Genomic DNA, 18,298 nt, shown 5'->3' on the forward strand with positions numbered 1-18,298 from the left:
TACAAGCTGTACACTCACTACTTTACATTGTAGCAAAGTGTCATTTTTTTAGTGGTGTCACTTGAAAAGTTATAATAAAATATTTACAAAAATGTGAGTGTACCTCTTATAGGTAACACTCGATGCGGGTGCCTGCACAGTGCCTGCACATAAGAGGATGGTGATCATGGTAATGCCCTGGATCTCATTAACAGCTGCCAATGAGCTCCTCATAGAGGTAGATGGATATAAAAAATACTGCGCTAAAGAGTAAGAATAAGGTGAGCTGCAACTGAAAAGTGTTATGCCCCGTACACACGGTAGGATTTTCCGATGGAAAATGTCCGATCGGAGCGTGTTGTCGGAAATTCCGACCGTGTGTGGGCTCCATCGGACATTTTCCATCGGATTTTCCGACACACAAAGTTGGAGAGCAGGAGATAAAATTTTCCGACAACAAAATCCGTTGTCGGAAATTCCTATCGTGTGTACACAAATCCGATGGACAAAGTGCCACGCATGCTCAGAATAAATAAAGAGATGAAAGCTATTGGCCACTGCCCCGTTTATAGTCCCGACGTACGTGTTTTATGTCACCGCGTTCAGAACGATCGGATTTTCCGACAACTTTGTGTGACCGTGTGTATGCAAGACAAGTTTGAGCCAACATCCGTCGGAAAAAATCCTAGGATTTTGTTGTCGGAATGTCCGAACAAAGTCCGACCGTGTGTACGGGGCATTATACGACACTGTACAAATATACAAAGATAAAAAGTTGCACTGAATGGTGGGAAAATCAATAATATATGTTGCCCAAATGAAGTGCAAAAAATTAATATGTGAGTGACACAATAATCAAGATGAAAATGCAAAATTAAATGCATCAACTAAAAAATTACATATTGAAGTGCATACAAATCAATACAAGCAAGTGTTATCAAAAAAGAAAAAACAAAAAAAAGAAAAAAAAACATTGTTTGCAAAATAAAACTAAAAATATCCACTGACTGAAGTGAAAATACAAAAAAAGAGATTGAAAAACCCCCCAAAGTTAATCAATAATAATAATAATAAAGAATGAAAAACAAAAAAAGTCCAGTAAACATGTTGATCCAAAAAATGATGTTTTAGTGAAATTCCACACTCAAGTGACTAAGTGAATAGGTATATCCTCCACCACAGAAACAGCTGCTGTTTACCAGAAGGCGGTGGTCCCTTATTATAGGGGACCACACTGAGCGAGTGGCTGTAACCCCAGCCCGGGATCCCAATGACAAGCACCAAACTCCTCAGCGTCAGCAGGGATGGTCAGCGGAGGTCAGTGGAGGGGTCAGTGGAAGAATCGATGGATAGGCAGTATTGTCACCAAAAAAATATAAGGCTCCACATAGTGTAAATCCTTTACATTTATTGTAATATAAAAAGACAAATGAACACTTACAGCATTAGAGATGTAAATAGGCAGATAAAAGACTAAGCCGGTCAGTGCAGCACTGGATGAAAGATGCAAGGGTCCCCCATAGCAGTAGCCCTGATTAGCTCAATGAAAGTGGAGCTGTGTGGAAGCAGTCAGAAGGGTTTAGTGGTCACACAGACCTCCAGGAGGAATGGCTGCAGGTCATACTGGGCAGGAATATCATCCAGAGACTGAGGGCTGATATGCTGAACTGGCAACCTGTATACTTGCGTCCACCTAAGGAAATCAGGCAACTGCTGTAGACTCTGGAAGAACTGGAGGGCTCTGACACATGTTCTGTAGACATCTGGCATTGTTATGGTTCTGCTTGGGGCAGAAGTTGTGGTGCCACCTAATCAAGAAATCATACCCCCCCTATGAATGTTGGCTCTTGTAATGGATTGCAAGGCTTTACTGTCCTCTTGGAACTCTTGTCATTTACAAGTAGCTCAGTTTGTCACCAGGACCCTTCCCAGTGGTCTGGCAATGTATGGTACTAGATAGAATCCAAAACGTTGATAGTGGCCTTCATCTTAACTGTATTGTTGGGTCTGGTGTCTCTCATTTTCCTCTTGACAATACCCTACAGATTCTTTATGGGGTTTAGGTCAGGTGAGTTTGCTGGCCAATCAAGCACAGTGATACCATGATCATTAAACCAGGTATTGGTACTTTTGGCAGTGTAGGCAGGTGCCAAGTCCTGCTGGAAAATGAAATCAGCATCTCCATAAAGCTGGTCAGCAGAGGGAAGCATGAAGTGCTATAGAATTTCCTGGTAGAGGGCTGTGGTGACTTTGGAGTTGATAAAACACAGTGGACCAACACCAGCAGATGACATGGCTCCCCAAATCATCACTGACTGTAGAAACTTCATACTGGACTTCATGCAACTTAGATTCTGTGCCTCTCCACTCTTTCACCAGACTCTGGGATCTTGAATTCCAAATGAAATGCAAAATTCACTTTCATCCGAAAAGAGGACTTTGGACCACTGAGCAACAATCTAGTCCTTTTTTTCCTTAGCCCAGGTAAGACGCTTCTGACATTGTCTCTGGTTAAGGAGTGGCTTGACAGAAGGAATGTGACAGTTGTAGCCCATGTCCTAGATACATCTGTGTGTGGTGGCTCTTGAAGCACTGACACCAGCCGTAGTCCACTCCTTGTGAATCTCCCCCAAATTCTTGAATGGCCTTTGCTTCACAAATCACTCAAGGCTGCTTATCCCTGTTACTTGTGCACCTTTTTCTACCACAGTTTTTTCTTCCACTTAACTTTCCATTAATATACCTGTATACAGCACACTGTGAACAGCCTGCTTCTTTAGCAATGACCTTTTGTGACTTACCCTTGTTGTGGAGGAATTCAATGTCTTCTGGACAGTCAAGTCAGCAGTCTTCCCCATGATTGTATAACCTACTGAACCAGACTGAGAGACCATTTAAAGGCTCAGGAAACCTTTACAGGTGTTTTGAATTAATTAGCTGATTAGAGTGTGACACAGAGAGTCTACAATATTGAACTTTTTCACAATATTCTAATTTTCTGAGATACACAATTTTGGGTTTTCACTAGCTGTAAGCCATAATCATCAAAATTAAAAGAAAGAAATGCTTGAAATATATCACCCTGTCTGTAATTAATTTATATAATATATGTATTTCACTTTTGAAATGAATTACTGAAATAAATTAACTTTTTGATGATATTCTAATTTCTTGAGATGCACCTGTATGCAAATCACATGCATTTTGAACCGCATTCTTTTTGTATACTATGTAAACTGGACCGGCTTGCAATGGAGCCGGCTCACACATGTCTAGAACGACCATGCTCCAATTTTGAAAAGAGTCCTGTGTGATTTTAGGTTTGGTTCAGGTGCAAATTCAAGTAAAAATTTGCACCTGAATCGCACCTGAACCGGTGAACAAAGCTGCACTGGACTGGACTGTTAAAATCTGACTGCAAACCACAGCCAGACATGTGTGAACCTAGCCTAAGCGTGTGTGGCGGCAACCAGGTGAGGAGTACAAAGACAAGTGTGTCTTGTCTACAGTCAAGCATGGTGGTGGGAGTGTCATGGTCTAGGGCTGCATGAGTGCTGCAGGCACTGGGGAGCTACAGTTTATTGAGGGAACCATGAATGCCAACATGTACTGTGACATACTGAAGCAGAGCATGATCCCCTCCCTTTGGAGACAGGGTCATAGGGCAGTATTCCAACATGATAAAGACCTCAAACACACCTCCAAGATGACCACTGCCTTGCTAAAGAAGCTGAGGGTAAAGGTAATGGACTGGCCAATCATGTCTCTAGACCTAAACCCTATTGAGTGTAGCACAGAGGTTTGCTATCAAAGTTATCATGTTAAGTAATGTATTGTTTTTTAAGTAAGGGTTTGGCTCCCTCTAGTGACCGCTGAAACTTTATCAGAAACTTTTCTTCATTTAAGAGGTAAACAATTATGCATTGTGGGATATGTAGTTTGATGAGGAAGTGACTCATGTTGTTAACTCAGTTTGGGAACTACTGAACCCACGATGCCAAGTCACAGACCCACAATGCCAAGTCACAGAACAGCCTGCTGGGTAAACAGATAAAAGGACAAGCGCAGCCATCTTTCGGTCTCCCTGGACGCCATTCAACAACCAGCAGGGACGTATGTGTGTGTGTAATCAAAAGAGTGCGGCCTACACGGCGCGGAGCGGGATTGCCAGCCTCTGAGGGACTTCAGAGTACAGCCCGGCCAGCTTAGCAAGTGGATCAGTGTGTAGTGCCATGACATCTGGAAATTTTGTGCATCCCAGCCATCCGGAGGAGTGGTACAGCGTGGCGGCGCCATCTTTCATCAGACTGAGACAGCAAGAGGGGAGTCTGTACAGAGCCTCACAGCCTCTGGGTCTATTGCCGTGAGAGGGCACCTGCACATTTAACCCCTTGATCGCCCCCTAGTGTGAACTCCTTCCCTACCAGTGTCATTTATACAGTAATTAGTGCATTTTTATAGCACTGATCGCTGTATACATGTCACTGGTCCCAAAAAAGTGTCAAAAGTGTCAAAAGTGTCCGATCTGTCCACCGCAGTCTGAAAGAGAGTGATGTGGAAAGAAAAAAGTTCCCAACAGGAGATGCTGGAGAAAGTGAGGTAGTGTAATTCTTTATCACCTGGGCTAAGCTAGGAGCACAGACTTGAATTCTGTTTCCAACTAAAGGTAAAAAAACATGTAAAAGAAACTGTAAATGGTACAGGTGCCACAAAATATTAGCCGGTTCCAATGCAGTAGAGCCCAAGGGGCTGAGTTCTTTCTTAAAGATCCTGTTATCAGCATCTGTGTAAGTAAGAAGAATGCCCCTAAAGCCCATAGGGAAGTCAGCAGCAGGTACAGCATATCAGGCAGATTAGGCTGAAGACCTACCGCATCACAAAAGTCACCTCATTGGGGGAAGAGACTTCAGCCAGGCTGTAGCAGATCTAGGGGTAGTGAAAAAATAGACAGTCTTTCCATCCACATATCCTCCTCTCCTATCCTCCTATCCTCCTTTCCCAGTCGATGCCTGTTAAGGAGAAACGCAGCATTGGGCGGAGCCTGAGGACCTGACATCACCACTTTCTCAGCTGATCGGCTTCAGCCACGGCTGTGTTTTTTAGTTGCAACTGTGTTTGCCCTGCCAATGCTTTGGATGTCAGTTGTCCGTTTTATGGATTAAAAGCATTTTAAATCTACTGCACAATGAAGCGCCTCTTTTTCTCTCAAATATCTTATCACATGCCATGAGCGGTCTTGCCAGAGTAGTGAGCAGTGGAGATTGTTCCTGATTGCCGTCTCAGGAGTTTGAACTGTCTGACGTGGAGGGAATCCCGTCTCTGCTTAAGATCAGCTGTTCCTGACATAGGAGAGAATCTGTTTGAGCTTGCACGATCTCTGTAATAGGGATCCAGCACTTCTGGTAAGCAGCCCCCCTTTTTCTATATCTTTACACTGCTTATGAAGATACAGTGAAGACCTATTGAAGACAACACCGTTTATATTGAGGAATTGCACCTCCGGTTCACGATATCAACCAGTTCCTATATGGACTATATATTTTTACTCACATATATTTAATGTATTAGTTTTTAATTTGGGTAGCGCACTGAATTTTCTTTTAAATCATCCACATAGTTTGGCAGGAAATAAAACATTATATTTAATAACGTTAGCTCTCATAGCAACCTTGACTGTATCAAATGATATGCACAATTTCTGGGTTTCAACAGAATAATCTTGGAAGAATAGAAGTCTCCCATTGCAATAGGATGGGCATCTGGAATATGCAGTTCAGTTTTGGGCACCAGTTTGCCAAAAAAGATATCGGGGAACTGGAGTGCAGAGAAGGGCAACCAAACTGATAAGAGGCATGAAGGAGCTCAGCTATGAGGAACGATTAGTGGAACGAAATTTTTTCTCTCTTGAGAAGAGGAGATTAAAGGGGAATATGATCAACATGTACAAATATATAAGGGGTCCATATAGTGAACTTGGTGTTGACAATCTCTTTTTTATTAATTTTATATACATAATTTATACAAATACATATACATTCATTTTTAACTTTAGATAATATCCTGTGTTCCTGATAAAGGGCAGTATTTCCTTTCATTGGGATCTATCTTCCCTTTCTATATCCCTCCATCTCTCCTCCATCACCTACACAGGATCTCATGCATTATCTCCTATTCCAATCATCCGACACAACAACAACAAACAAACAGTCAAAACCAAAAAACAAAATCCCTAAGGGGGGGATTCCCGTCTCCATAATATGGTGTGTTCCCTTTCATAAATATTGTCTCATGATTATCGAGAACCGAAACTCTTCCCATTGTTGCCATATTTTAGGCATTTGATTCCTTTCATTCCCCTCTCTCCTTATCTGTTCCTCCATAAGTTGTATTTCGTTCATTTCACATACCCATTCCACTATTGTAGGACTTTTTGTTTTTCGCCATTTTTGGGCTATTATTGTCCTGGCAGCTATTATCATATGGTAAAGAATATCCATCTTTATAGATTCCAATGACCCAGGTATTATGAATAGTATCGAGATATTGACGCTTGGTTGCATCTCAGTTCCGGACACCAACTGTTATATTTAAAATATTCTACACCAGAATCCCTCACCATATGACATTCATACCAGATATGTATCATTGTTCCTCTATCCTTAAGACATCTCCAACAGATCTCTGTGTTGTCTTTATTTATTTTATTTAGGTCCACTGGAATCCAATACCACCTCTTCATGATTTTATAATCACGTTCTTGATGTTTAATTGCTACCGATGATTTATGTATTAGTAAAAATGCTTTGTCACATTCTATTAATGGGATCGGACTCTCTATTTCATTTTCAGATTTTCTAATGCATGCTAATTCATTAAGGGGTCCTGAGGGAAGTAAAAGTTTATATACTATGGACAGTTTATGGGTCAGTCTTCGTTACTCTATTAACAGTTCTTCAAACTTAGTTAGTGGTCTATCAGTCAAAAGGACAATTGTGTCAAAGATTCAATATATGTATTTAGTTAATAATGCTGCATCCATTTGTTTTTATGTTCAGGCCCCATGTCATGCAATCGTGGAAGTTTGCCATCTTCAAGGGTCTGAATTATCCTCATGTTCTCAAACCTGTTCCATTTACTGAAATTTGTTGCTACGAATGCTGGTGGAAATTCAGGAATGGAGAACAATGGGGTCATTGGCCCATTCATTGTTGAGAGTCCTCCCTTTTTCAATACTGCATCCCATATTTTTTAAGTTGCTGACACGAAAATCGTTAATTCTTTTTTCTCTGGCCAAAGCTGAGGTTTAATCCATGGAAGGAATTTAAATTGTAGGCATATAATGTCTTCCTCTTCCAGGTTATCCATTGCTTATATTTTACATTATGATACCAGTCTATTATCCTTATCAAAGATGCAGCTTGTAGATATATTGTAAAGTCAGGAAGCGCAAGACCTCCGTCCTTTTTTGTTCTAATTAAAATTTCTCTTTTTATTCGTGGTGTTTTTTGAGCCAAGATAAAAATTCCCATAGCTTTACGTAATTGCGCCATTACATTTTTGGAGGAGTCACGGGTATAGCTTGAAATATATATAATAATTTTGGCAGTATATCCATTTTCACTACATTAATTCTTCCCATCCAAGAATGAATCTTGTCATATCTTTGGAGCGATTTTATAGTTTTACAAATTATTAGAGAATTATTTAATTCCTGCAAATTATTTAATTGGAATATATATCCCAAGATATTCAATTGCCTCATTTTGCCATTTGAAGGGAAAATCCTTCTGAAGGAGTATCTGAACCTTGTCTGTTATTGACACATTCAACATTTCTGATTTGTCATAATTAACTTTAAAATTACTTACTCTTCTGAACCGTTTAAATTCCTGTAATAATTTGGTATTGTTACAATTGGATTAGTAACATAATAACAAATTGTCAGCATATACTGCCATTTTTTATTCTTTTCTTTTAACATTTATCCCTTGGAAACCCCCAATTTCTCCGTATAGTTGTTGTCAAATGTTCTATTACCATCACGTATAACAGTGGGGACAAGGGGCATCCTTGTCGGGTGCCATTTGATATTTCTATATAAATAAATGTTCGCATTTTTTTGGCCCTAGGATTGGAATATAGTACCATCATTTTATGAAGCATTCTTGGTCCAGTCCCAAGATGAATTAAAGTGTCTTCCAGAAACCGCAATCCCACCCTGTCAAATGCTTTCTCAGCATTTATCGATAAAAGACATGCTGGGATGTCTGTCTTCTGGGCGTATTCTACCAATGTACATGTTTTTATTATGTTATATCTCGTTTCTCTCCCCATTGTAAAACAGGCTTGATCTAAATTTATGTGTTTAGGCAAAATATTTGCTAATCTATTAGCAATAATTTTAGAATATAGTTTAACATCTATATTTGTAAGAGAAATTGGCTGATAGTTACCACACAATGTGTGGTCCTTTTCTGGCTTAGGGATAAGCAAAATATGTGCTTCCATACTTTGCGGTGTAAAAGTTTGTGAAGCCAATATGCAATTAAATGTCTTTTTTTTAGGATAGGTGTAATTATCTCCTGAAATACCCTATAAAATCTTGGAGTATACCCCTCGGGGCCTGGGCTTTTGCCCAGGACCAGTGCTGATATAGCTTGTTGTACTTCTTACGTTGAAATTCATTTTTCCAATTCTTCCGTTGTTTCTTTGGGAAGAGTAGGTAATGCTGTTTCTTTATTGTATTTCCTCTATATTCTTTTCCCCTTCTTTATTTCCTTGTTGTATTTCTATATTATATAGTTTGGAGTAGTATCCGTGAAATGTTTTGGAGATTTCCATAGGGTCATATGTCATTTCCGCCAAGGTTTTCAAAATTTTTACTATGGAGGTTAGGGATTGTTGCTGTTTTATTGTTCTGGCTAACATTTTTCCAGTCTTATTCCCATATTAATAAGCCCGGGCTCTGTTTTTATCCCTTAATTGTAAGGACTGCTCATCAAACAAATTTTGTAATTCAATATGTTTATCATTTAACAGTATTTTATCTGTTGAATTAAAATTTTGTTTATGTGTTTTTCCTAATCTTGAAATTTCTCCCAATAATTGTGATATTTTATGTTCTTCTTCCTTTTTTAGTCTAGCTCCATGTTTTATGAACAGTCCCCATAATATGCATTTTAAGGTTTCCCATTGAATGGGAATTGATGTATCGTCTGTCTTATGAATCTGCAAAAATTATCTTATTGCCTGTCGGATATCCATTTCACATTTCTTATCTTTAATCAAGTTATCATTTAGCCTTCATATCCCTAATAGTTTCTTATATTCAATTCCATATTTATCGGAGCATGATCTGACCAGAGAAAATTTCCAGTATAGGTAGATGGAGTCATCATTAAACCTGTTTGATCAATAAAGAAATAATCTATTCTATAATATGTATTGTGAATGTTTGAGTAATATGAATAGTTTTTTTTTCCCGCTGATGTTGAACCCTCCAAATATCCACCATTTGATATTTTTCCAGTAGATATTTAAATTTTTTTAATTGCTTATTATTCCTATGTGAATGAATTGCTGTTGTGTCTATTTTTGGGTCCATTATAAAATTAAAATCTCCTCCAATTATTACTGTTCCCTCTACTTTATCCATTGCATCCACAAAGACCTTTATTGCAATTTTAATTTGCTCGTAATTTGGCAGATAGAAGTTAATAATTGTAAAAATCTTTCCACATAGTAAGATCCTTAAAATCAAGGACCTACCATCTTTACCCTTCCATGTTTGCAATATTTAATGGGGTAGGTCTTTAAGACTCTCAATAGAAACGCCTCGTTACTTAGAATATGAAAATGAATCATGAATCCATGTTAAATCATTTTTGTTATATATTTTGGGGATGTGATCTGACCGGAAATGCGTTTCCTGAAACAAAATTATACCAATTTTCTGAAATAAGTTTAATATTTGTGTTCTTTTGGAGGGAGAGTTGATGCCCCTAATCATTAAAGGAACAAAATTTCACCGTTCCCATAGAGAAGGAGAGAAAAAAAAAACTTCACACTCAATACTATTCGCAATACGTACAAATCTACACACACACTACAAAACTATCTGACTTAACTCAAGTCTATCTTACTATTAGTGAGGTCCGGAGCTACTGTCACCTGATCTGCAGCACATTGCTACTTTGCTTGCCGCCTTTTTTTTTTTTTACACTTGTTCAGCAGTTCTATCTATACTTTATTATTTAGCTTAATATATTTGAGGTTTTTCCATTCCCAAGAGAAAAAGAAAAAGAGAAGCGAAAAGAGAGAGAGAAAAAATAAAATACATTTTCTTCTCCTTCCCCCTCTCCCTCCCCTGAGAATGGGTCCTCCCAGGTAAAACCGATATCATGTCTTCAACATATATTTACATTTGTGGTCCCATTTATGTCTCCACTGGTACCATTTCAATATCAAAATGACAACTATACATCCTTACAAATTCCGAAATCCATTTCTATGGAGGATGATTGAGAGGAAATAGGGAATCGGAGAGGAAAAAAAAATGTGACTTTCCTCTCTTTTTCCCTTCCTTCCCCTCCTCCTCTCGTTGGGGAGATGGAGCGAAGATGGGGGAGAGATAAAAAGAAAAAAAAAATAAGGGGGGAGGGATCACCCTTTCCTATCTCTATATTCCCCACCATCTAATATCGTGTGAAGTGAATAGTGTTATATTACATGAATAATGTGAGGAGCCTTAAATTCCTATTTCTAATAATCCATCCTTACAGTCCCCACCATTTATTGGTTTACCATTTTTTCCTATTCTTATTTTTCTCCTTCTCCCCTCCCCTTCCCCCCCAACAAACCATATTCATTACTGCCTTATGTTAGAAATATATGTATGTGTTATTATATTTATTTATGAACAGATTCATTTCTGTAATATTTACAGTGTATAAGTGAAATAAGTGAAATTAATTAACAAAAAATGTGATATGGTGTCTATGGCCTGTGATATATTATTCCCACTTTTCCCCCATACCCATCCCCCCCATCAACTCCCATAGTCTTTCTCTTCCCCCTTCTTCCCTCACCCCCTTAATCCCCACTTCTATCGGTATATCAGTCCTTTCTTCTCAATTCTTCCGAGTTTTTAGGAGAGTCCTTAATCTTTTCTCCAGGGTTTGGTAGATGTGTATTCTAGGCCAGTATGGTAATTTTACTTTAGGAAGTTGGATGATTTTTTAAAATTTGGGTAAATCCTCTAAATCTCTAAATTATGTTATTATGCCTTCATGTTGTACTTGAAGCTGAAATGTAAATTTCCAGTTGTATTGTATGTAATTTTTTGAAGAAGTTCCAGAAGGGGTTTCAATGCTCTTCTTAGATTTAATGTGCGTTTGCAGAGGTCCTGAAATAATATTAATTGCGTCCCTTCAAACTCTATTTTTTTACTTTGTTGGGCGGCTAACATAATCTTCTCTTTTATTTGGAAATAGTGTATCCTGCATATTACATCTTGGTCTTGTGGGGTCTGGTTTTCTAGCCCCCATTACTCTATGAGCTTGATCGAATATTATTTCCGTTGTAGGGGGACTCTGTGTTAATTTATTAAATATGTTCTGTAATGTTGACATTAGGTCTTTTGAATTCACAGTTTCTAATCCTTATATTATTTTTTCTACTTCTATTTTCTTGGTCATCTTTAACATTTATGGCCTGTTTTAGGCAACGAACTTGCTACTTTATTATTCCTTCTTCTTGTGCCATTTTCAGCTCCATAGCCGCCATCCTCACATCTATTGTTTCTTCTTTCTCTTGGGTGTTTTGTATAGATGTTTTAAGTTCCTGTAATTCTGTTTTATATGAATTTTCTAATCTAAACACGTATTGATCCATATCTTCCTTTGTAGGTAGAGAGCAAATATAGGCTTTCATATCTCATTTCTCTTTCTCCAATTTATCCATCTCTATTATCGGTCTAATTTCATAGATTGGTGAGCTATTCCTAAATTGTCCCATTTCCTTCTCCTCCGTAGTTCCTAGAGTTGTGGATGATTCTATTATATTTAATAACCCTTGTGATGTTTCTGAGGATTGTAGTTGCTGAAAAAACTCCTTTATATCTGTTGTCTGGGTTGATTGTGCTCTTGTATTTATAGCATTTGTTTTACTTTTCTTGTCTTTCCCCTTCTTTTGAGATTGAGGAGTTTTATTATTTTTAGGTGCCATAATACACAAAAAAAAATAATCAATCAGATTTTCTAATCTCCCAAACACAACCGCAATCACACCATGATCAATATTTTTAGTGGTTTAGTGGGGAAAAAAAAAGGGGGGCAACAAAAGCGCTATAGCACTTTCAATGTTATTATATTTCGCTTATCCAGATTTTGGGGCTCAGGGCTTTGCAGTATATTCTGCTCCTTTACTATATTGTCCCAAACAAGAATATCTAGGTTTCTTATTCCTTGTTTACAGTTCGCAAATTATTTGGGTCTCCTTTACTTATCCCTTTTTTTTCCTCCTTGTCCTTTACCTTGATCAGTGTCGGCCATACTTCAGGGTTTCTTTGGTTTCCTCAGTTCCTTTCGGCAGGTCATAGGACATAGCGTCTCGGCTGTTTTCCACAGTGCTCCGAGAGCTCCCGAATGCCATCTGTCTCCATCAGTCTCTGCTGGCTCCTTTCGATATGTACGGTGTATTCCGCACCTACGGGCTCCCATGGTAATCCAAGACTGAGACCCCCCTGGCTCCAGCCAAGATCTCTGCTGGGCTCTGACCACGACCCGGCAGTATTCCCCCCCCAAGCCTTTGAGCCTCTAAGCCTCTGACCTCACAAGGCGCCTCCTCCAGCTCCAAAATGAGCTGAGATGAGCCAGAATGGGCCGAAGGGAGCCGAGAGCCCCGACCACAGCTGAGGTTTCCATGAGGTCCCGGCCACAGATGCGCCCGCCGGCCAGACACCAGTCTCCCAGCACCCGCAGCACTGTGGCTGCCAAAACAAGGATCCCACGCCACTCAGGCAACCCCCAGACAAAGCCAGGTAGGAGCTAATCCAGGTTTACCACAATTATTGTAGCAGAATCAATGACATTGGTATCTATTGCTCTTGTGTTACCAGTCTAGTTACTAGCTGCTCAGCCCTCTCCTGAGATGCTCCATTTTTTCCCCTGCTGTAGCAAATTGAATCATGCTTTGCTGGGGTTTTTCGCATTCCTCTGGATCAACTATAGGATTGTGTATATGGGATTATATGTTTTTTTATTTTTTATTGGTTGAACTAGATGGACTTATGTCTTTTTAACTAACTATGTAACTATGCATGCCTAAGTTTTGTTTGTAAGGTGCAAATAGAAATTGTGTGCTGTTACATAGTGTCTACTACATGGCTAATATGCTGTTCAGCAGAAGTGGGACGAAGAAAATTTTGTCTAAATCTTGCCGAATCAGTCCAAAGTCCAACTGAACCGCATCTATCTTTGATGTCAAAACTGCGTAACAGGTGGTACTATACGCCATAACATCAAGGATACCAGGCCCCGGAGGAGCAGTCTCCTCCACAGGATCAGTCTTGGAGGCCATATTGGCAACCTTCCCCAGAGTTCCCGCTATGCAGGGCTCCAGGCTGGCTAATTCCTCAATGTATGGGAAAAACAGAGTTCCTTCCTATACCCTATAGGTCATTCCAAGGGTTTATGAGACATCCAGGCAGGCACACCACCAAGGGAGGGAGGAAAGTCTGGGCACAGGAAAAAAAAACAGATTGGTCTCCAGCAAAGCTCTGGGAGAAGTGTTCACTCAGCTTGCCATCTTGGCCACACCCCGCATGCATTTGCTTTTTTATCTTTATTGCAGTGTTTCCAAATAATGTTAAAGTGAAGAGTATAGCAGAGATGGAATCTTATGATACAATTCTGCTCTCTCATAGTGTGCTCCAAGATAATGGATTTCTGGACAATATTCTCACGGATTGCTACTTTTACTAGGTTTTACTAGTACAACACTGAAAATAGTATTCGCAGGTATAAAAATAAATCAAACCGATATCCTTTAAGCTGCTACAAGATAAGGGTTAGCTCAACTAACCAAAAAAAAAAAAAAAAAAACATACTGAGAACCACCTTTCATCCATGGCAGATATGGTTTGTGTATGGCCATCATTAGCGTACATAGTATCTAGCAGATGGTTAGCTATAGCTGTTATTACAATGCAATTACAAAAAATATCAAGGCAAATGAGGCACAATCCTTGCTCTGTGTATTTTTATGGCTCTACTACCAAATGTTTCTTAGAAGAGTTTTCAACATAGCAACAGCTACTACTCCTTATAAGAAATTGTATTTACACTGATGTTAATGAACTTTAACTTAATTGTAGGAATGAACTCTAAATTGATTGCAGGAAAGGATCAAAATTGCATTATATTGACACATCTCTTGGCTGTAATCCATATCTCATTTTTCATTAAACGATTGACTGCTTCACTTGTGAAGGTCATATGTGATAAATTGGGTACAGATTTAAGTGTTCTACTGATGAAACAAACAAAAATAACAAAATGTATTCAAGAGTGTTCTTCATTTAGTCAGTTTGTGTCCTAAAAGGTTCCTCTGTAAATATATAAGCATGCCATTGAATACATTTTACACAATTTTCTCTACCTTTGCAGTCATTGTTAACGATAGCCAAGCATTAATAAGGCAGGACTAGGAGTCTTATGGGAATAGTTTATATTACAAAGGTTTGACAAGGCCCGTGAATCTATTTTCACGCCTTAATGTGAAAATGTAAGCCAATTAACTTGCATTATTTGTGAAGTACAAGACTTGACGTTAATATGAAATACCATATCATATGGATATGTTTGAAAAACTGCATTTTTGTAGAATGTTAAAGTCAAATTATGTGCTTTTCACAGAAATAAAGCAATACATTAAAAACAATGCAACTTATTGTAATACCTTTCCACTGCAATTGCCACCAGAGTGAAGACAGAGGCAGAAACAGACATTCCTTGCACAAGGCCACTCATTTTGCACATGATGTTGTCGAAAGGCCACCCTATAAGATAACAACAAAGAAAATGCTATTTTATTAAGCAAGATTCTATGTTTTCCTTGCGGGTATGTATTAGTAAGTTTTGCCCATACTTTTCACCTATGTTACCATACTGTGTTCAGATGTGGAAGGAGATACTCATGTTTGTGACATTTGACTGCAGTTCCGGTTGGCATTTTATCTATTATGTTTCCAATTATCAATACTCATAGGTTTTCTATAACAATATTTCAACATTGCTCTTGAATTTACAGCAATGAAATTCTCACATATTTTCATAGCTTTTTGCCTGAAGGGTAACTCCAATTTCGTGTGAAAAAAATTAACAAATAAAAAAAATATTAATATAGCGTATACAATTGCAACTCAAGTCAAATTGTAGATGAATGTTATTAAAAAGGAAATTTCCATTTCAATCTGCAGCTGCATTAATTTTCTGTAAAATGCAATGCGGCTACATGAAAGTGTGCTGTACACAGATGGTGTACAGAATGCCCTCTCAGAAACATAATTTCCTGCTTGTGTGATTGGCTCACTGATTTTCCCCTATCAGTACTAATATATAAATCAGATTTTTGGCATCACCTGCAACAAAAATGGTGAGATACTCCCAAAAGGAAATCACGTCTAAAGGGATGCAGACCCTGCCATTTTCCTCATTACAGCCCTGCAGATACAGCAGCTGATTGATTAAAAATATAAAACCACTTTTCCTTATTAGAGCCCTGCAGGTGCAGCAGTTGATTAATAATGATAAAACCTCTCCCATTAGAACAAATATAAAAAAGAAATTGTGCTAGGTGCTAAACAGAAATGATGATAATAATGAAAATAAAACACCATGAAGGAAATCCTGCAGCTAAAACACCATAACCCCACATGAAAAATATATCAAAAAGGACAGTGTAGCACTGGACTAGTGATAAAGTGAACATATATATTACAAATACATGTAAATTGGCACTTGAAAAATATATCAAAAAGGACAGTGATTGCAATGTACATAGATCACCGAGAGGGGAATGCTTTTTTTAAAGAGTAGAGTTACTCTTTAACTGCTAGTTAGACACAGCTATGAAAAATCAACATATTGTTTTGGATTATTCAGGGGAATTCATAAAGAGTGTCTAAGACACAATTTAGAATTTCAACATGCCTCCACATGACAAATGTCAATGCAGGTGACAGATTCATGGACCTGTTGTAGACAGGTACATGAACCGGGGGTGTTGAGGTACATTTAGACCGGGGTGTCCATACAGGCATTCTGGCCATAATACAACTCCGCTTCCTCTCACCACTGCGGCTGGAAGTTTTGATTCACAGAAACCAATTCCCCGACAGATCTGCTCCCCTTGTGAGCCAGCTGTTGTCTATAGAATCTGCCCACTGCCTGTTGTCAATTGTAGGAGAGAGATAACCTTATAGGGAACTAGTTTCTCAGGTTCCCCACCTGAGTGTCACAGGTTGTTAGGAGGCTGTTAGCTGTAAAGCTGACAGTCTTCCTAACAACCGGTGACAGGTGGGGAGGAGGAACATGCAGCTCTGCTACACAGCATACAGCAATCTGCCTATCTCTGTACTCCAACTTATACTTGGTCTTAAATACTTCCAGTTTCCTTATCTATGAACTTAAAGTGTAATTCTTTTTGAATTAGGTGCATTAAAGCCTCTTGCAGATGGGTGAACAAAACACCATGTTTGTGGCTGTGTAGCATTTTTTATTTCTTATGGATATGAACACAGATGCACTGTTGTCTATGTGACTATACACACAGCTGTGTAAAAATCCATAATACAGTGATGCAATCAGCTGTAAAAAAAAAAAAAAAGGGAAAATGTTATATTTGAGTGCAGTCATTTACTGTATGTGCATAGATTGTATACACAAGTATATACAAGTGTATATGCGTAAATTTCAACACTGGAAACTAAAAGAGCACAAAGAAAATGTTTGTACATCTATACACATATGCACGTTTGTGACCTGTACACTTGTATCTGCAAGGTCTTTATGGAACATAAGTTGTGTTTTATACTCAGGATCTTTCTGTCATTAGTAAATGATTACGTTTGTGTGCAAGAGGTCGAATAGTGCTACTTTGTAAAACTGGCTCTATTAAGAATCACCTGAAACTGCTGCAAGTTTCAGTAAAGTTACCGAAAAGGGCAGGGATTTTTTAATCTGGTGCATGCCATTTTAAAGGGCTATAGCACCAGAAAAGTGTTGTTAGGGATTTATTGAATTCCCCTGATTGTATACTACTATAAGCAGGGATGCACCGATACCAGTTTTTTAAGACCGAGTACGAATACCGATATGTTTTCTCAAGTTCTCTCCAATAAGTACCGATACCGAGTGTGTCAGACCGGGTTCACATATGTGCGGGGCTGGTTTCAGTGTGATTTGTAAAAGGAGTCCGGTGCGGTTTCATTCAGTGGTTCAGGTGCCACATGTGATGTGGTTCAAAACAAATCCAATTCACAGATATGTGAACCGGGACTAGTGACTTGAAAATATCAGTTTCATTATCAGAGTATTTGCATGAGTACAAGTATTTGTGCAAATTAGACATGTGCATTCGTTTTCGTCCGAATGGATTTTCATCCGAATTTCAGGTATTTTCTTTATCGTTTTAACAAACGGTAACGAAAGCGCAGAATACAAAAACCGAAAGATCCGACATAAGCAAATGCTTTATTTTCATTTTCGTTGTGGCAACAGTTCGATATAGATAGGGGATTCGACATGACGCTGACAATAACAATCTTGTCTATCGAACCTGTGGTCGAATGTGCCTAACCTTAACTCTATTAGCCCAAGATTATTCTACATAGAGAGAAAAGATTCGACATAGAGAGAAAAGATTTGACATAGAAAGAAAAGATTCAATATAGAGAGAAAAGATCGCTGCTGGAATTGGGTGGGGGAAGTAAAATAAAAATAATGATGATGATGAATGTTATTGGCCAATTGTAACCAAAGAGGAGGGGCAGTAAAATAGCTAGAACTAACTACACACGTACAGCCACCTTACTTTCACTTACGATTTGCTAGCAGAGAGAGACACACACACCGAATCATTTCAGAAGACAGTCAATCTTGGCTGGTCCGTTTGTCACAGAACCTGAATTATTTAGCAATTAAGCATAAGCACAGCAGCAGAACAATAGTGAAGCAAGCTACAGTTCAACTTAACTTTTTCATAATAATCTGCTGCTATTGTGTTAGTGTTGTGAACTTGATAGTGATACTAGTGTTGC

The 18,298-nt window shown here is 38.6% G+C and overlaps 1 protein-coding gene across 1 annotated transcript in view; it reads right to left on the reverse strand.

The window, feature by feature from the left end:
- Nucleotides 1-18,298, reverse strand: part of NPFFR1 (neuropeptide FF receptor 1) — a 618,890-nt gene that overhangs the window by 80,922 nt on the left and 519,670 nt on the right. Inside the window, exon 3 of the mRNA XM_073596569.1 lies at nt 14,938-15,037. Coding sequence (XP_073452670.1) covers nt 14,938-15,037 — 100 coding nt within the window. The remainder of the gene's footprint in view (nt 1-14,937; nt 15,038-18,298) is intronic.

Source organism: Aquarana catesbeiana, linkage group LG08 (genome assembly GCF_042186555.1).
Source record: "Aquarana catesbeiana isolate 2022-GZ linkage group LG08, ASM4218655v1, whole genome shotgun sequence".
NCBI lineage: Eukaryota > Metazoa > Chordata > Amphibia > Anura > Ranidae > Aquarana > Aquarana catesbeiana.